This window comes from Ursus americanus, chromosome 29 (genome assembly GCF_024610735.1).
Source record: "Ursus americanus isolate L20-20 chromosome 29, mUrsAme1.1.p, whole genome shotgun sequence".
NCBI classification, from domain to species: Eukaryota; Metazoa; Chordata; class Mammalia; order Carnivora; family Ursidae; genus Ursus; species Ursus americanus.
In genome coordinates this window covers 13990154-14010820 of record NC_142155.1, presented here as the reverse complement: position 1 = coordinate 14010820, position 20667 = coordinate 13990154, and the positions used below count along the sequence as shown (strand labels likewise).

The following is a 20667-nucleotide window of genomic DNA, read 5'->3' as shown; positions in this document are numbered from 1 at the left end:
TTCCCTTAAATGAAAAAAAAAATATTGTAATAAACCAAAAACGACATGAAACCAAAATGCCACACAGGCTGCTCTCTCAGCCAGTGCATGTTCCTGGAACATGGTTAAAGCTTTTTGGTTGGGGAACGATTAACTGTTTCCCTTACAAGATATTTTTCTGAACACTTGTCGTAGAAGAGAAAGCCTTGAAGAGGGTCACCCTATTAATATATATTAAGAAGTAAAGGGCCAATTTTAATATTTCAAACAACTCCAGTGAATAAAAGATCATTGGCACCTTTCTGTTTTCACTATAGTCCTCTTTTAAAACGATGTTCTTCACTCTCCATTTGCCCCACGGGAGAGGAACAACAAGAGGAAGAAAAATGGGGAATGAGTACAGAGAGAAAATGATGGAAATTTGTTTTATTCCACTTCACCTGCCGCTTGAGCCACTCACCCTTAGGAAGACTCCCACACTTTATATGAATTACCCATTGTGGTCTCCCCCACCATATCACCACACTATTTTGCCACTTGTTTTGCCAACCACCAACTGCGTTTACAAGTAGAGACATAATCAGTAGGCGAATGACCTTTTGCAGCTTTGTATCTGAAGCTAGTTCATCAAATACTTGTCAGCCAACTGTCCGGGGCGGGGGCTAAATAAATAAATAAATAAATAAAGGTGGGGAGTGATGGAAATTTATCTTTATCTTTTCTTTTCTTTTCTTTTTTTTTTTTTTTTTGGCTGCTAAATCGAGAATCTGGTAGTTTTTCCTCCCCCTTTCCCTCGTTTCTTTTTCCACCCCTGTCCACAAACCTGTTACTAGGGAAACTTGAAAAGGAATCAGATACATTAAGAAAACAAAAGTTTAGACCCCACAACCACGATCCCATTGCCATGCAGAAAGCAATGCAAGATGCCCAACCTCGGTCGCCGCACCGCGGTCCTGACAAAGCCTGTATCTAGCCAGAACAAATAAGATGTTAATTGCAGCCTCGCTGAGAAAAACTAGTATTGTTCCAGCCAGAGACACGCAGCATTTCGGGAGCCGGGATGTGCCCCCTCCTCTGAGGACTGGATTAATTCATCTGAATCCCGGTGATGAAATGACAGCTTTTCGGCTGCGACAGGTCCACGCTGAAAGAAAGAAAGACGATCAAGTCCAGTATTTACTTCCCACCCGTCAGAGTCGCCTTCCAGTCCTCCGCACCCCCCTAACCTCGCCTCCCAGTGAGTTTCTCTTACAGTTGGTCGCCGCCAGCCCCAGCGGTGGGAACTGAGGATGCAAAAACCTCCCAGACGCAGAAAATACTGCTTTCGGGACGTGCTTGGTTTTGAGTAGCCGTGACGTGCAAGCTCACCGCGGCCCTGGCTGGAGCACCGCGGAGTCCCCCTCCCGCCCGTCTCTCTCCCGCCCTCCCGCCGGGCCTCCCTCCTTTCTCACCCCGCCGCTTCCCTCCTCTTCTCTCACACACCCGCCCGCGCCCTCGGGAGGCAGAACTCCGGGAAGGCACAGCGGCAGCGCGGCGCTCGTCGAGCCTCGGGCCGGCCGCCTAGCGCACCGCACGGGTGCTAGCGCTGGGCGCACAGCGCCCGGGGACGCGCGCGCACGAGCACGCGGGAGACTGGCGCGCGGGCGCGCACCCCGGGGACGCGCACCCCCCCCTCCCTCGCGCGCGCCCCGGGGAGAGCGTGCGCCGCGCGCCGGCGCGCACACCCGAGACAGAGCTTTACTATCTCGTTCCCTCTCGCGCCCCTCCTCGCTGGGCATTCAAACAGCTTTCCGACATCACCAGCCAAGGATTTTTTCCCCCCTCTCCTTAGTCGCGGTCCGTCCATCAGTACCTGCGGGGGGAGGAGGAGGAGGGAGGAAAGCGGAAAGAGGAAAAAGCATAAGCTTGAGCCTTCTGATCCGACCACGAATACTCCTGTAATAAACCCACCGCCCCAACAAATCTGCCTTAGCAGCCGCTGCTGTCGCCGGTCACTTCTCGTCTCAGCGCTTTCTTTGCTTCTTGGCTAATAGGTTTGTTGGGGGTAGATTTGATAAAACAAATCCTCGCTTTTAAGCCACTCGCATTTTTTTTGTTGTTGTTGTTGCTTTTTTTGTTTCCTCAGAGTCTCTCTACGGGGGGCTTCTCCCCCCCCCCACCTCCGTTGGAGGTTGGATTCAGTTGGATACGGCGTCAGGCTCCGGGGTCCTGGGGGCTTTTTTCTCTCACAGCTCCCGTCTTTGATTTTTTCCCCCCATCTTTTGCTTCTCTTAAGTGTGCATTTAAAAAAATAAATCCTGATTTTTGAAGCTGAGCCGGGGAAAATGGGCAACGGTGATTGGGACCGAAGGGGAGTCTCTCCGTCACTGTTGCTGGGACGCGTGCCTGTGCTGGTGTCTTAGAGCAAGAGCCTCCCTGAGCTTTCGGAGTGGAAGGTAAGGAAGGGGGTCCAGGGGTCACCTTCCCTCTGCCAGGGGTCGCCACAGAGGAGCTCTCCGTCTAGGTGTTTGCGGAGGGAGGACAAGGAAAGGAAAGGCTGTTGCTGGCAGATGGAGGGGCTGCGAGCAAACCCGACTGTCTGCATTTACTTAAACGCCGCAGTTGAAAAGTTAGAGAAGTCTGTTTTTTCAAGAGATGTGCTGGGTCGGAAGGAATAGGCAGGGAGACCTAGAAAATCTGATGGTTGTGTGTGATTGGGGTGATTTTATGGGGAGAAATTTTTAGGTTAGAAGGAAGTTAAGATAAGGGGAGGCAGTGGGTCTTCTAGTGGGGAAAAAAATTTAGTGGAGTGATGGCGCCGTCTATGTTCGACTGAACTAAAGTGTCACCCAGAAAATCAGTTTTGAGAATAGCTAAACTAAATGCCGGTTTGCTTCTCAGCAGGAAACAAATATATAAATAAATAAATACAACATCCTTGAGACCTTGGAAGCCATCCCTTGAACACCCCCACCCCATTCTTTCTTTCTTAAAGAGGGAAATACAATTGTTTGAACTGGCCCTGCAGTCGGGGGCGGGGGTGGGGGGACGGCAGAGTTCAGTGATTCATTTTTGATTCTTTAGAATAAAACAAGGCTCCGTACACCAAGGCTTACGGATTAAAATAAAAAGCATTATATTGAGGGGGCTCTCTTGAGCAAGCTTGAGTGAAATCAGAGCTATTTCCTCACTCTTTCTAATCCTTGATGAGCACAGCAATGCAGACATGCACTGTCAAATAAATGGAAGCAAAAGTACCGGATTTCATTAGGAAAAGAAATACGACCTCTTTTTGAGTTACCTATTATAAAATGAAGCCCCCTTTCATGGATGGAATTCCTAATTTAGACACTTATTGTCACATTGGCTCTCAACGCCTACACTCTATCCTGAAGAACACTGCGCAGACCTGCATTGCCTGCAAAGTGCTACAGCAAAAAAAAAGAGGAAATTATTTCCAGAATTTCCTGCAACTTTCCCAATTTTTTAACCTTTAAATGCTCATTGGCTTTATTTTCTCAAGAAGAAAATGCATTATTCATTGAGCTGTATGCTTGAAACAGAGAACGCTGTTTTGATAGTCCCAGCAGTTCTGATGTTATTTTAAACTGCTGCTATATAGAGATTTAGAGTTGGGGCTGTTTTCTCCTATATCAAGACATAGAATTTGAATTATGATCTGGAAAATGCAGATCTATCTTCAGGGACTTCGGTCACTGGTATTTGTGTGCATGCGTTGGTGTGTGTTATGCAATGGGAAGAAGAGGGATTTATCCTTTGGTTCAGAGAGGACCCAGGCAAAGACACGAAAACTCTTAACTGTCTATATGTCTGTATGTCTGTCTCTGTTTACAGAACAGTGGAAGAGACTGCAGCCTAAAGACTTTTATAATTAACTTGGCATCACTTTTCTCAGCTCAGAGGCTAAACAAAAAAGCAGTGTCATTTATTCTAAGAAATAACTTCTTAAAGGTTAAAGCTGAAAAAAATTCGAGTTATTTTTGGATAACAACTTACAGAGGTAAATATAACCAAGGATTACTTTATTATGCAAGGCCAGGTTAAAAAATATAAAGAAAAGGAGCTTTAGAGCTCTTGCTGGAAAGAGAGCAATTCAGTAATTGAAATCTGCTAGGAAAGAAAATGCTAATGTCTTTTATCTACCATGTGTAAATCTTAAATTACAGTAGATAACTCTAGATAAAATAGCCCTAATTAAAAAAAAATTAAAAGACTGAAGCCAGCTCAATTACTGTGGTTCTGGGATTTTTCACTGACATCGCCTTTGGATACAGATACTAATACAGTGATCCACTTTATGTATCCCAAGAGGGCATGTCACATTGAAATGACTGCCTTAAATCCTGGTTCTCAGTGGTGATGTTGAACAACAAGTCTTCCCCATGTATCAACCCATCTATGTCCTTTCTCAGATGATGGTTTTAAAATTCTATTAATCCACATGAATGCTGGTGTTTTTGCACAGGAATTCCCATCAGTCACACAGTGGTCCCTGCAAAGACAAGTATGGGCATTTGGGAGATGATGTTTCATCCTCAACAAATTATCATTCATGTTTTTAAAATTGTGGCTATCCTTTATCGAAATTGCTTTTCATATTTAAGATAAAAGAAATAAAGTGATGACAGCTGTTCCCAGATTATCAGATTAGATTTTGTGTGATGATGTTTACTGCAGGCCGACTGAGGGAAAGAAAAGGTTGTATAGGTTGCTTAAAAATATTTCAAAAATTAAAATTTAGGTTACGATATTTTAAAAGGATATGTTTTCCTCTTCTTTCAATAGAATCATAATGCATTTGGAGGAAATCCTGGTAGATAAATTAGAGCATTCCTGTTAATCATCTATTAAATATTATTTTTAAATTGAATGTAGAGAATTTGGCCATTGTGAATCACCGCGTGAGGGCGCTGTTCACACAGCAACAGATAATTTCCTAGCGTTATAAAATAAAAAAATTACCTGCCCTTCTTTTAAAAAGGGTTTTTTACTGAAATCTTGAAAACAGCTGGCTGTAATATTGGAAGGAGTTTCTTTTTTCAGTGCGCGTAGACTCCTACTTGCATTTTACTTTCATTGCCATTTTTACAGGCCAAATGACATAGGATGAAGGCTGTTCGTAACCTGCTGATTTATATATTTTCCACCTATCTCCTGGTTATGTTTGGATTTAATGCTGCCCAAGACTTCTGGTGTTCAACTTTGGTGAAGGGAGTCATTTATGGATCGTATTCTGTAAGTGAAATGTTTCCCAAAAACTTTACAAACTGCACTTGGACGCTGGAAAATCCAGATCCAACCAAATATAGCATTTACCTGAAATTTTCCAAAAAGGACCTTAGCTGCTCTAACTTTTCCCTCTTGGCTTATCAGTTTGATCATTTTTCCCATGAAAAAATAAAGGATCTTTTAAGAAAGAATCATTCTATAATGCAACTCTGCGATTCCAAGAATGCTTTTGTTTTTCTACAATATGATAAAAATTTTATTCAAATACGTCGGGTGTTTCCAACCGATTTCCCAGGATTACAGAAAAAAGGGGAAGAAGATCAGAAATCTTTTTTTGAATTTTTGGTATTGAACAAGGTGAGCCCAAGCCAGTTTGGTTGCCATGTATTATGCACTTGGCTGGAGAGCTGCTTAAAATCAGAAAATGGGAGAACAGAATCATGTGGGATCATGTATACAAAATGCACCTGCCCTCAGCATTTGGGAGAGTGGGGGATCGACGACCAGTCGCTGGTTTTGTTAAATAACGTGGTGTTACCCCTGAATGAGCAGACCGAGGGCTGCCTGACCCAGGAGCTGCAAACCACCCAGGTCTGCAATCTTACCAGGGAGGCCAAGCGACCGCCCAAAGAAGGTAAGTGCCCAGCAGAGAGGGGAGAGGGGAGGAAGGGGTGTTGGGAGATGGCATTAAGAGGTGCTGTTTCCACACAAGGGCTTAATCATTGCTTTTTAACTCTATCATCTTTGAAGTCATTTGATTTGTGATCTTCACTAAAAAAGGTCTCTTAAACTAATTTTGGGTTTCAAGATTTTAGAGATGGGGCAGTGAGAATGGGATAGCTCTAGTCAACATGCCCTGGTAGTGTGTCAAAAACGTGGAGCCTGTTTGCAGTGGAGGTTGGTGAGGTGTGTGTGCGGGGTCTTCATTGGCTGTAGTCCCTTGGGGACACCTACCTGTATACATGCACTCTCTCTCACGCACACTCCTGTGAAATGGATTTGTCGGATTTCTACCTTATGCTACAGCCCGGTAAAGAGTACTCTTCACTTCCTCTCCCCTTTGCCCTCTCTGTCTCACTGTCTCAACCAAGACCCCTTGTGCTGTGCCAAGTTGGGGAAGCGGGACGAAAAGGTGACACAAACTCAGTTGTAATCCTGTTTGGACCAAATGACTTTCTGACAGCTGAAGACAAGGGTGTCCCCCTCCAATAAAAAAAAAAAATTGCTTTGCACAATAAATCCCGTGCTCTTGCTCTTTTGAAACCCCACTTGGAAGCGCAAACTCTGGGGTCTCTTGGTTATGAAGCCACTTGGAGGCAGGGGTGAAGAGTACAATTAAAACACAGGCTGATCCTGTAAAACCTGATAGCCCTCTTGCGTGATTTTTGCTGTCCTTGGTCCCCTGTTGATATACACGAGGAGAGTGGGAGCGTGTCAGAGATGAGCTAGATGGAACAAATAGTGCAACGGAAATGCAGAGGAAAAAGAGAAAGTACAGGAGTGATTTATAGCTTTCATCCAATCCCTAGTGGAGGAGCTACCAGAGGATTTCAGATTGTAGATTACGTTTAATAATGCAAGAAAGCTGACATATTTTGAGAAAATGACTTTCCTGTTTGGAAGGTTAACGGATGTGTTCCATTCCTTTGAGGACAGGGCTGATACGTATTCGTTCTCGCTCCCCAACCCTGCAACTAGAGAGTGTTGATTTTTTATGCAGGAAATGTTTTCTGATCGCCACAAAGATCCCTGTCTGTGGAAAGGGACAGCCAAGCTCCAGTCCCTCTTTCCTCCCCCTCCCCCAACAGAAGTTGTCTTTGTGGCCAATATAAAATTGACACGTTGTTGGAGAATTTTCTTTAAAAGTAGCCAAGGCTTTGTAAGGGGTGGGGGTGGGAAGGAAAGAGAAAGAAGGGCTTAACTAGCTAGATGCGGTTTCTCTGCTGAAAGCAATTTGGGGGGTGGGGATTAAGGAAGAGCAATGGTACGTGGGGAGAAGATGTGTTAGAAAATAAATGCAGACTAATGGCAATGAGAGAGGGTTGAAAAGCTTTAAGATTTCTACAGGTCAGTGTTTCACTAACAGCTGTGGCTGAAGAAAACAAAGTGGTTTTAAATTACAGGAGTTCTTTTCTCTGGTAAAAATCCCAGAGAAGCACTTCCAACTGCAGGGATGGTATTTAACACCATTTAAAACTAATTAGTGTCCCCTAGAATAAGAAGCTACAGTACACACAGAAAATGTGATGCTATAAGCTGGCTAATAAGACAATTAACACCAGAAACTAGTATTTGTTTGTTTGTTTTATTGCTGTTTTAATAAAATCTAGAGTATCTGTTTTTTCAGTGGTTAAAATTCTATCATGAAATTGACTGCTGATGAGGAGTGGAAAGTGAATCTAGTTTTGGAAGCCTTTTTTGTGAATGGTAGCAAGTCACAAAAACAAAGTTGTGTGCACATTAAGCATGACTTTCAAAGATTTTGCAGGTCATGATCATGAGATGTGGGTTGAAACAGTGCTAGGATTTATAGAAGTTGGACTAGATAGTCATTTGTTTGGTAAATGAGTAAGAATATGAGTGATTTTAGACATTCGATGTAGAAATCACGTGGGAGCACGTCTGTTTCTTTTGGCTAATTAGCTGATGAAATGAGAAAGGAATATCTCCATAGACAAACAGGTGATTATGTTAAAATTGTTATTGTGTTAATAGAACTGAACTAGGAAAACTTTATATAGTAGGGGAGGAGTATATGCTGTATCAGTAAAATTGCACAGCCTGTATTCTCTTTATTCTAAATATGTGTTCTTTAACTGTTTAGGTGTTCTGAGTCAGAAAGGTAAGGATAAGTAATTCCTGATGACATAATTGTAGCTGATGCATTTGTAAATAATTCTTATAAAATATATTCGGCATTCCTTACCTCATTCAAAGAAGACTTTTTGGCTATGCTGCATTGTAGGAAAGGAATGTGAACATCTGCAGACTCTTAATTTAGTAAAATTTATGCAAAGTATATTAAATCTTAAGTATTTTATATAAACGCTATATAAAATCATACGAAAGAATTATTTAATACCATTTCAAATAAACTACCATATAATGATATTCACCAGGTTAGAGGTTAATAATTACATACAGTTGTTCTACTCATGCCTAATTTTATTCCAAAATGTCTTTACTTTATATGGTAACATGTAATATCAGGTTTTAAAATAAGGCTTTAAAAATTCTACTTGCATTTTATATTGATAAATGATTTCTATTTTCTATAGAAAAATAGACTATCCTGTAAGTCATCAAAGGAATAAATACCAAATTATTCTCCATAGTTTTTCTTTGCTTCTGTTTTATTCACTGTAATAAGTACTGAAAACCTTGAGTAGAAATATTTTCTACATTAATTACATCATAGAAGTGGCACAAATTGGACAGAAGACTCTTCACATGCAATAGATGCAATTCTAGGTTATGTGTGGTGCTGGTGGTGATGATAATGGTGTGCCAAATGCTGAATATTTTGAATGTGTCCACTGAAATCACAAAATCATATTTAGTTAGTATTTGAGGAAATTATAGGCTCCCAGGACTGGGATGTTGATTTTGTTGATATAGACTTTCTACTAAAATGTTTGTTAATAATACATTCATGTACTGAAGAATTTCATAGCCAGAAAACAGCAAGAAGAAAACTATCCCTGTTTGTAATGATGACACCAACAATTGCAAATGTATCTTGAATATGTTATAACAGTAAATAATTGGACTGATGCTTTATCAAAGTATTAATTAGTTAGGCATTAATACATTTAAATATCTTGTTTTTTAAGTTTGGCATATTTGAGGGTGACATATGATACTAAAAACTTAGTTGCCATTCCCCAGTTTTTATGTGAAAATTTGAAAACCAAATAAACCAACAAAATGAAGCCTTTTAAAAATAGTATCTTATTTCAAGCAATATTTTTAAAAAACTGTCTACATTTAATTTATATAAACTTTTCTTTTTTTTTTTTTTTTAAGGAAACTCAAGTGACATTGCTATTTACCTGGTTTTCAGATATAAGTCTGGGGAGGTACTGGCATGTATTCATGAGGCCTTTACTACATTTTACAGGACTTCTTTTTTTTTTTTTTTCTCCTACCATAGATGAATTTGGACTATATAGTTAAAATATAAGATCTTGCTTCTTACTACTTCACCTAAAATAAGCAACTAAAACAGTTTTGGCAGAAAAAAAATCTCTACCAGGGTATCTAAATCACATAATAAGCCTTAATGGAACCTTTGTTTCCTACTTACATCAATGGTGCTACTTATGTGAAGGGAAATTGGGATCCCTGTATAGATTCCAGGAAATCTGAACACACATACTCATTTGTCTTTTCACTCTGCCTGTACTAATCCTTGATATTCTATCACCCAAGGGATGTGCCTGTGTAAAATCTAGCCTGGGTTGTGTGTTTACAGTTCTAGGTGCCTATTTTTTCATCTAGAGCAATTTGTGTGTCTATCAGTGTGTTTTCATTTCTTTCTACTCTTGCTCCTTTTGCCCTCAGAACTGTTCAGCACCTTTCACTTTCCTCTTTACTGTCCTTGGATCTTACTTCCTTTGTAAATGACTGCCATAATCCCACAGTCTCTATCGGAATGTAGAAAGGCACATTGAGTCTGTTCCTTGAAGATGCAGAGCCTGAGAGTTTGCTCTTCCCCTTGGCTGCATCCCATAGTGCTCTATACGAACTGTACTTCTGTTCTAGCATTTGTCATATTGCAGTGTATTTTCTGTTTGTATTTCTGTCTCCCTCCGTTAGACCTGGGAATTCTTCAAGCATAAAGACTGGGTCTTCAGTTGTGTATGACAGTCTTAATAGAGCTTCAATAAATATTGACTGTCAAATGAACAAAACAAAAAAGATCTCAATAGGAAAGATAGTAATACATTGGTTACAATAGAAAGAATAAAACTACATCATTTGGGGAAAGAGGCCACCTTTTACTTTCCGTTTTTTTTAGGGGAAGATGGCTACCATTTATATCATTTCCACTTCCATTAATGCATTGTTTATGCCAGCTTCTGATCTCAACATATTATTTAATATCACTTTTTAAACAAGAAAATGGAATCATTAAGAACTATTCTTAATTTTATATGTATATTAAAAGATTTATGGTCCATATAACTTTCTACATATGGCTATCTCCAAAAAAAATAGTAAGAAAATTTGCCAATTTCTGTTTAACTGTCTTCATTTCTCTTTATGCTTCTCTCTTCTGACTCTAGCATTACTTCTACATAATGACATTTCCCAAGCCTCTCTTGCACAGTTTGAAGACAAACATGCAGACTCTTTCCAAGAGAGAGGAAAGGAGTATTTGCATGTTAAGCTCAGTGCTTTTGTTATTCATTCCTATTTAATAATCTATAAATGTAGTAATAGTAGAATATAGGCCTGATCAATTAAAGTACCATAATTTTTACTTTTGCCATTTTTGAATTTTGACAAACAATTTAGGACATCATATATGTATATATTATCCAATGAAACAAAATTCTGTTATATGGCAACATATTTTTTGCAGGCGATAAATTAAAATATTAACATGAATATTTGTGTGTGGGGACACCTGGGTGGCTCAGTCAGTTAAGTGTCTGTCTTCAGCTCAGGTCATGATCCCAGGGTCTTGGGATTGAGTCCCACATTGGGCTCCTTGCTCAGTGAGGAGCCTGCTTCTCCCTCTCCCTCTGCCTCTCCCTCCTGCTTGTGCATGCTCTCTCTCTGACAAATAAATAAGTGAAATCTTAAAAAAAAGAAAATTTGTACGTGTGCACATATGTCCCATGCATGCACACATTTGCCAAGATGTGTCAGTGGGTTTTATGATAGCTGTAGATAAATGTACTGTAGGTTAGTTTTCTTCCAAAATTGACAAGAAAATTTAGAGTTCAGCTTCATGTGTTACCTTATTGACTTCATTTCCTACTAGAAGCGATTTTATTGTTAAACTGAAGGCTTTTAAAAAATATACTATTCTTTAGAATCACTCTGGTATTCATTACCTATAGTCATGTGGTTCTTGGATCTCAAATCAATGTTCATTCAAAAATAAACTTTTTTTTACTTTTTCAAAATATCATTGCTGGGTTTTAAAATCTATTGTTTGAGTTTGAATCTACTCTTCCACGTCGTAACTGTGTTGCTCTGTATTACTACTTTCCCCTTCTCAGATTAGGTTAGTGATGCTTATGTCTCAGGGTATAGGAGAACAGGAAATGACATCATGTATTGAATTTTAAGAACCTAATAAAATTAATGGCTTGGGATATTTTAGTTCCTGTCAGCCCTGTGGAAATTTCTTCCCAAATCAATTAACTAATAAAAATCAGAGAGGTATGCAATTTTTCTAAGTATATCACTTCAATGAAATGAAAGGGATTTTGGTGTAAGGTACACTTGAGTCCTCAGAGTGACTCAGCCTCCTAGCAGCACCTGTCAAGTGACTGAGCTTGACTCATCAATCTTTGGTAGCAGAGTGTTGAATTAAATGAGATTGCACATGTAAAATACTTAGTCCATTGCTCAAGTTATATTAGGCCCTCAATTCAGTTTTTGAATGTCTTTTTTATTCTTACATTTTGGCTATAAATGATAGAGGATTAATAATAAATAATGAAGCAGATTGTCATTTAATTATTTGAACTTGTTTAGGAATTTAGGGCATTTAACAAAGGATCATTAAGCATCTTGAATGTATGTCTATTTTGCATTAGATACAAAAAGGTAGCATCTCAGTACCTGTGTGTTGATGGAGGCATGACTAATACATCAAATAGATCAAGCTAGTGGTGTGTGAGTCATCCTAGGCCTGGGAAGATGTCCTTTGGATATCATTGCTGATAGCCTGCAAATCCACTGAAATTAAACAGTTTCATTAGTATTTTACTCTTTGCTGTGTTATGCAAAATTAAGTTCATGTTTTGAAATGTATTTTGAAAAGGAATTATCTTGAAATATTAGTCCATGTTAAACCATTTGGAAAAAAAAGTAGGGTGGTTTTGTGTGTTTTTCACTGGATTGTGATCACAGGCTTCCCCCAAAGGTTTATATATTCAGTATTGAAAAGAAAACAATTTTTTTTAGTACTCATTTAAAGATTCTGATATTTTCTTGAAGGAAAATTACAAAATGTGATCTATGGGACTCTATGAAATGCTAAATGCTCCATGTTCTATTATCTTTCAACTATCATTCAGGAATTTTGCTCAATTGCAGAGAACGACCTAGCTATCTATCTGTTAAAGGTTAATAAGTAATGTATTTCTGCTATACACAGAAAGTATAATAAGTAACAAATTCATAATGAATACATTAGTATGGAGCTATTTCTCTCAAAATTAAGTGAATAAGGAGTCTTTTCTGAAAATGCTGATATGCATTTTTCACCATAACCACGCCCATCCCAATCACGTAATCATTAAGTCTTGGAACACGATATAAAACATAAAGGTAAAATGGTTACTGTTTGGTTTCCACTATGTTAAGTGAAATAATTTACCTGCCACCTAATCCTGGATATTATATTCTCTAATGATTTCTTCTGGATAGTAAGTTTCTTTGGGGAATGTTCTGTTGTTTGGGAAAACAGAATAAATATGTGCATGGAAAAGATACTAGAACACTGATAGAACCAGATTATAATACAGTTGACCTTTGAACACCAGGGAAGTTATGGGCACAGTTGAAAATCTGCATATAATTTTTGACTCCCCCAAAATTCAACTTCTAAAGGGCTGCTATTGACAGGAAGCCCTACCAATTATATGAACAGTCGATTAACACAGTTCGTATATATATACAAAATGTGTGTGTATATATACTATGTATGTATATATATATATATATATATATAGTATATATACAGTATTCTTATAGCAAGCTAGAGAAAATGAAATGTTACTAAGAAAATCATAAGAGAAAATACATTTATAATAAATACAGTACTGTATTTTTATAAAAAATCTGAGTATAAGTGGATTCATGCAATTCAAACCGATGTTGTTCAAGGGTCAACTGATTTAGAATACAACTTAGATACACTTAAACAGAATAGAAAGTATTAAAACAGTTGGGGAATCAACCAGAGAAAGCTACCTTGATAAGATTGCTTTTTAGCAATAAATATGTTAAGGTGATAGAACTGTCACAGAAATATTATCTCTCCTGGGTAATTCATACTGGGTGGGTGTTACACAGTATTTCTTTCATGACAGTTCTACTGGTGTCCCACCTTTTAAGGTAATTTTTAAAATCTTGATAATTAAAAAAAATTAATTTCTATGCTTGCATATCTAAACAATTTGTTTTCCAATAAACATTTTAAAGAGAAGCTTCATCTAGCATCACTCCTGAGAAAACAAGGAACTAATGCATTATAATAAGCATTTCATAAATTTTTTATAAATTTAAAAAATGTAATAAAACCTAACATTGAGAAAACGCTTTCCAGTTTGTCAAGCTCTATTAAATATATTATTTTATTTGGGGAATAGTAGTGTGATATTTGTCCCATTGACATGTGCTGAATATATAGAATATCCTAAAGACTAGGGTTTTCCTTTCTCTAAAAATTTAATACAAATTGGTTCAAATGAAAAACTGGGGAATTTCAGAGCTACGGGTTTTCTCACTGTCTCTGGAGTGCGAATCACAAATTCCCAGATATATGAGGGACTTTAGGTGTTATATAGTCGAAATCTTACCTGATAAATGGATTTCCAATCTGCAGATATATGATGGGAACATTATTTCAGCTGAATTTAAGTCTTCTTGGAATTTATATTTAATACCATTTCTATAACATGAAAGAGGCACAGTCACTTGGAACTGTTTGATAGTTGTACTGTTTAAGAAAAAAAAATATCTGGTATCTAGCCAGGACAATAATCAGAGTATACTTCACTATACTACTTAATACAGAGTAGTCTTTACAAATTAAAGCTTTCATCCGTTAGATTTTTGTTCTATTTGGTATATATTATTTAAACAATGTGATGTCAATCTCAAAAAGACAATTTTCAGTCTAAGCTCCTTAAATTTAAAGAGCAGTGTATTTCAAGTTCAGAGTCTGTGCAGATTTACTAAGATGATTTAGCAACATCTATCTTGGATTTTCATATCACTCCCATTTTCTAGGGAAATCTGTGTTTTGGAGAAATAGCATGTCTTACATTTTTTAGTCATTCTGTGATACACTGAGAAATAGTGTTGCGTGCTGGAGAAGAGAGAGGTCCGGGCTCCCTTCTTCTGTTGAAGATCACAGCTTCAGTGAGGTGGGCTTACCCTTGAAGCTCCAGTAGCCACTCACTCTTCTCACCCCTTTCGCCCGTGGGTAGTAATGGCTGTCTGCTGTTTTTTTTTTGTTTTGTTTGTTTGTTTGTTTTAAGATTTTATTTATTTATTTGACAGAGAGAGAGACAAGCCAGCGAGAGGGAACACAAGCAGAGGGAGTGGGAGAGGAAGAAGTAGGCTCCCAGTGGAGGAGCCCGATATGGGGCTCGATCCTAGGACTCTGGGATCATGCCCTGAGCCGAAGGCAGATGCTTAATGACTGAGCCACCCAGGTGCCCCTGTCTGCTGTTTCTAACCCTGATGCTGTGTTCTCTCTCCTTGGTTTCACCAAGCACTATACACGCCTTAATGTTTTCTCAAATTATCTTATTTGAGGACAGCATCTGTTTCTTACTGGGACCCTGACTAGGCTAGGGGTATATCATTTTGGTGGTGAAGTGATTTCTGATTTCTTACGAGATTGGCTCAAAACCAACCTTTTAAGTTTCGATCCATTCTTTTAATGTGCTAAAGGTCTTACTTAATTATTAGCCCTTTTGCAGATTAGCATATAGACCAGCTGAAGTAAACAGGGAAATAATAAGAATATAAAGAACTGAGTTGGTGAAAATTAAAATCAATTGGCCACTTTTTTTTTTAACTCAGTGAGGTGGTTTTTTTTTTTTTTAACAATCCTCTCTTGGAATCAATGTGTTCATCTTTATAACTCCATTGAATTTAGGCTCTACGAGTATTTTTGTATATTTGCTTGTTGGTTTGTTGATTACTTAGCTAATTTTTAAATTACATAATACATACACATTCATATACAGCATATATACATTTTCAGCATTGATGTGACTCCAGAACATTTAAACTGGTCTGGATATTCAAAAAAAAATTGTGACTTGATCATTAAAAACAAATAACTTCAAGGTTCCCATATAAGACTTAAAAAATACTGACAGATTAAGATTTTGTTCTAATTTTATATCATTATGATGTAAATGGAAGTGGAAATGATGGACAATGTAAAATGAAAATAGAATTTCAGTTTCATTTTGCCTACTGATTTTACTATCCCCCTCAAAGCAAAATAAGGAGAAAACACAGAAAAAGCTTTTTTTTTCTTTGTTTCATTACAAAAAACAAATCGAGGCACCTAAGTCTGCCCTTGTAGTTTCGTAATAAAAATTGCAGTTTTTTACTTTTTTTCTCTGTGTTAGTCTATTTGTTGCCTTTCACATCAGGGAAGGATCCCAAGAGGGAAAAAAAGAGGTAATTTCCAAAAATTATGTTCAAACAATTATGTTGAAACAGAGCTTTATAATTTTCCTGAATAAGTAATACATAACAAATATTTATTGTATACTGAATGCTTTTGGAAACATTTCTTCTTATGTAGCTAGTTATAATAATTGTAATGTGGAAAAGAGGGCACCTTGGGAAGACAAAAATCTGTTTACTTTATGTAATCTTTCTACATAAGTCTGGCAAACTTTCAAAGATCTGCTTCTGCACTGTAGACTGAGAAATTTGAGTTTACTTTGGCTTCTCAGAGAGGTCAGCTTTCTTTATAGATATGTCAGGCTGTGGTCAGCTCTCTTTGGCTGGCCTTGGGTTTTGTAACTTGCAGGGCAAACAGTGTATATTTTTTAACACATGTGCCTGAGAAATTAACCAAGCACAGCTGCTTTTTAAAAAAAATTTTTTCAATAGGCTTTACTTTCAAATATGATGAAGTGAATAGCTGTGGAGCTTCATTGTTCCATTTGCACAGAACATTTCAGTCCCATCATTTGTAATATATTAAAATCTGCTCTCTTAAAAAACCTATGGCTTTTTTTCTACTTTACTGATTTCCCTGGAATTTTCTGATGACCATATTTTGGTGTTCAATTGGTGATAAGGGCATAAATGAGTTCCAGGCACAATAAATATGATATGTGCTTGCCTCTGGCCTCTGCCTCCGGAGACCACGGAAATGGAGCAGAGAGAGTTTGGAAGCAGAATAGAAGTTGATCCACTAAGTAGTAAGAACTGATTAAGGTGAAAGAAATAAGTGCATGTAGAATGTGAATTAATACAACTTTTTTTTTTTTCTTAGCACTGGAGCATTTTTTTCTAAATAAAAAGCCAATATATAAAAAAAGATTTTTAAAAATGGAGCTGTTTTGGTTGAGGTGGGCAGGAGGCCTAGAGCCATGCCTCATCAGTCTCCTTTCTTCCTGTGTTGGTCCCAGAGGCTACTCTGCTTGCAAAAACCACTGCAGAACTGTAAATCTTAGAAGCCTCCATATGAAGCCACATATAAGAAATTAATGGCAGAAACTTTCTTCCTCTGAGAAACTAAAATTTTTAGTGTTTTGATCACTAGGAATGTATAAAAACTGCCATTTTGTTTTTATTGCATTTTGCTTAGAACAAAATTCGTAATTTGTTTGGGATCCATAGGTCTATTGCCTATTTATCTGTGCTTAATTTTTCTCTGTTCCCAGCTCCTTGCCTGAACGCTCTAAAGTTTGCCTGGGTCTCACTCCCAAACCTCAGGCAAGCCTATTCCATCCTGCCTTTCAGGCATCTCTGATGCTTTGTGAGGATGTCCATAAGTTGACTCTGTTACTTTTCTGCCATGTCTCATCCAATTTGCTGGTCATTTGCTATCTTCTGCCAGCCATAGTGTTTCTGCCTTTGCTTTACAGAGACCTAGTGTAATGAAGCCATGCTGTGTTTAGACTAAAGGTGGGATCCCCACCCCTTCTCTTCTTTTTGTCACACTCCTTGTATGAGACATGTTTATGACCCATTTTAGCGTCTGTCATGTAAACATTTGTTTCAGAGTTTCTCTGGAATCAGTCCTGTGGCTCCACGAGGTACTTTGGATGAATGCCGCAGTTCTTCATTTCTCCTTCTAGTCATCCAGATTCCAAATGTCTTCTACTGTAGGTTCCCACCCCTCCTGCAGACTTGCTTGTTCCACTTATGCCTCTTGCTCACATTCTAGTTTGCCTAGATAAAAATGAGTATTATTTTAGAATTCTTTTGTATCTTTAATTTTAGGTGGTAAATACAGAAGCCCCAATTTTAAATCTTTATAAATGTAATCTATTTGGTGCTATGCATTCTGACACTCTTCCGTGTTGTTTGGTTAATCACCAGATAGTTCAGATGCAAACTGTCAAATCTCTTGGAATGAGTTAAAAACAATAGGATCGTGAAAATTATTTTGAGTTCCTTTGATTGTTCACATATAAGGGATATCATAACTGAAAACAGCTTATTAAACCAACAGCAAGAAGTTTATTAGCATTGGCATTCTATAGATGTGAGTGGATAATTGAGGTATCATTAAGGCTCTTCATAGTTCCAGCCTTCTCCCATTCTGGGCACATGGAGGAATTGTGTTCCTGGCCCACTTGTGGTTGGGATGAGAGCATGAAAGTCTCTTTACCTCTGGCATAGAGACCTGTACTTGAAGAGTCATCCTGAGTCCTTGAATATCTAAAATGAGAGGAGGCCCCTGCCTTATGCTCTTCCTGATTCTGATAGTTGTGAAGCATGAGCAAGGAGGAACCTTTTCTGTTTTGAGACACTGGGAATTTTGGGTTGTCTTTGTTACTACAGCCTAACCTCGCATATATAAGTGATATAATGTCTGACTTTAGAGGATAGGGGAGTAGTTGTGCTGACTGATGTTGCCAAAAGGTGATTAGGCACATTGGTAACATATGTTGTAATTCAAATGTAATGACATGATGGTCATGCCAGTCAATGATATTTTGGGAGGAGGAACTCACCCACATATTCCATAATGTACTCTGGGCAGCTATATTTGAATTTATTGCTGGCAACACCATGGAAGTCGGTTTAGGTATTATTTATCAATATGTTACTATTTTATGTTTTAGCCTAATTAAAATTAATACTAAAATAACTACAATAATTGTATGTTTATATTACAAGGGACCATTCTTTTGTTATTTATTTAAAAAGTTGTTAGGTTTTTCTACATTTTCAAACTTACCCAGATCAGAGAGGGTATTGTGGTAGTCTTTTGCTGAGTCATAATTATCAGAGAGAGCAAGGTAGAAAAAATTCATTTTAGCACGGCAGTTCTTGCTGAAAGGTAAAACTTGTCCTGCTCTCTGTCCCTTCCTCCTTCCTTCCATTTTCCCTCCCTCCCTGTTTTTCTTCCTCCTATGTTACTTTTTTTTTTCCCCAGATACATAGGCTATGATTTATATATGTTGATCTAGATTCCTCACTGCAATGGCTTGCAAAGAATCTGTTATCAATATACGTGTAGGTGTTTTTGGTAAACAAATATTTCTATGGTAGTTCATGGGGAGCTTGTAATCACTGAGTAAGCACTGCTTCATTAATCTTAACAATTTTCTTGCGAGTTTAATTATGGAGCAATAATTAACCTTCCCTTTGAGTAGGTGGGTTTTTGTCACCTCGAGAAGTATTCTTAACCTCCCATGAGAGGAGGGGAAAAGTAGGCTGCTATGAACTATAAACAAGCCTGTGTGAGTGACTTAGGGGGGAGTGAAGAGTTCTTCCCAATGCTAGCGTACACAGGCAAGTTTTGCTCTACTGGTCTGTGCCTTCCATTATTTTTTCTGGCTTTCCCGTTCTCAAGAAGCTTGGATTATGGTATGCTCATTAATTATAAGAGACACACTTCAGGATTCAAAGAGGGTTATAGAAGCCATTGAGCAACTGAGAAATTAAAACAGAAGCAAAAACAAAGCTTCTGTTTTTTCCCCCCCCCAGTCTTGTGTTCTGAAGAAAATCCAGGGATGGAGTGAATTGTCAGTTCACTTCCCATGTTTATATTGGTGGGCATCATGCACGCATACACGTACTCACTTATATGTGAATTTATGACGTTAAATGATCACAAGTATTACATATATATATATATATGATTTGAAAAGATAAATATTTTTCAGAAGTTTGAGAATATATTCCCTGTTAAGCTGCATTTACTAACTCAATATCTACTAAATATAAATCTAACTAGAGTGACTTATAATGAGATCATAGGAATGATAAAGAATAAAATACTTTTTGCAATGGAAGCTTTGAACTTGAAGTTAATCTCTTCAAAAATTCATTTGGAGTGTTTTTAATAAATACATTCAGAGCTGTATTCTGTGGATTTTGGATATCAGTAAGTGAAGTTTTACTTAGGATTTAAGAGTAAATCATTTGCCAAGCAGGTTTCTAAAAGTTAAAAACAAATGTCAATTACAAAAGGAGGGGCACCTGGATGCCTCAATCAGTTAAGCTGGATTTATATTTTGTTGACTCTTGATCTCAGCTCAGGTCTTGACCACAGGATCTTGAGTTCAAGCTCCACATAGGGCTCCACACTGGGTGTGAGGCCTACTTTAAAAAAAAAAAAAAAAAAAAAAAAGTAAACTATTTGCTTTTACATTTCTGAAAAATTCACATATATCATGTTATAACAAATTAATATTCTTTTAAATTCTCTTAACTCATTGATTATTTTCTTCCTTTGGAACTTAGTTACCTACTAGGTCCCACCCATCCCAGAGCTGTAAATTCAGTTTCAGATTTTAGATATTTCCCCCTAGAAGGTAATTGCATAATGGTTGAGTCAGACCTCCTGAACTCAGATCCCATTTTTCTCTGCTTTTGACTTTGTGGCCCTGAGAATTATTACACACTTTTCTCACCCTCGTCTCATATCTGTAAAGAGGTGATTATTATAGTGAGGTGACTAAGAGATTGAATAAGGTAATTAATGTAAAATACTTAGCATGATTTTTGGACTGTATAGTAGAGACTCCGTAAGTGTTAACTTGCACTAATTGAACAATTCTAGAACCCTTTAGTGCATTAGATTTCTTTAATACAACAAATAAAATTTTGATTCATGATAAAAAGTAATCTATTTCATTGACCTCAGAGCAATGAAAATGCCTCTGGATCATTTAGTGTGTAGAAATGTACTGTATCTCTAATCCTTTATTCCCTCTGAATATTCATGTTCCTGAGAAAAAGTCTGAGCTGAGTAAGTTACCATGTCTATTCTCCTTTACACCTCTTTTCAAAAATGAACCACCTTGTTCATAACATCATCACTATTCCTCTTAA

The 20667-nt window shown here is 37.8% G+C and overlaps 1 protein-coding gene across 4 annotated transcripts in view; it reads left to right on the top strand.

The window, feature by feature from the left end:
• The first annotated feature begins 1748 nt into the window (after nucleotides 1-1748).
• Nucleotides 1749-20667, top strand: part of ADGRB3 (adhesion G protein-coupled receptor B3) — a 696748-nt gene continuing 677829 nt past the window's right edge. For 3 of the 4 annotated variants that reach the window (XM_087856973.1, XM_087856972.1, XM_087856971.1), the window contains exons 1-3: nucleotides 1749-2414; nucleotides 3814-3979; nucleotides 5071-5842. In XM_087856973.1, the coding sequence (XP_087713099.1) occupies nucleotides 5086-5842 (757 nt within the window). In that variant the 5' untranslated portion in view covers nucleotides 1749-2414; nucleotides 3814-3979; nucleotides 5071-5085. The remainder of the gene's footprint in view (nucleotides 2415-3813; nucleotides 3980-5070; nucleotides 5843-20667) is intronic. The other variant, XM_045803249.2, reaches the window with a different exon arrangement.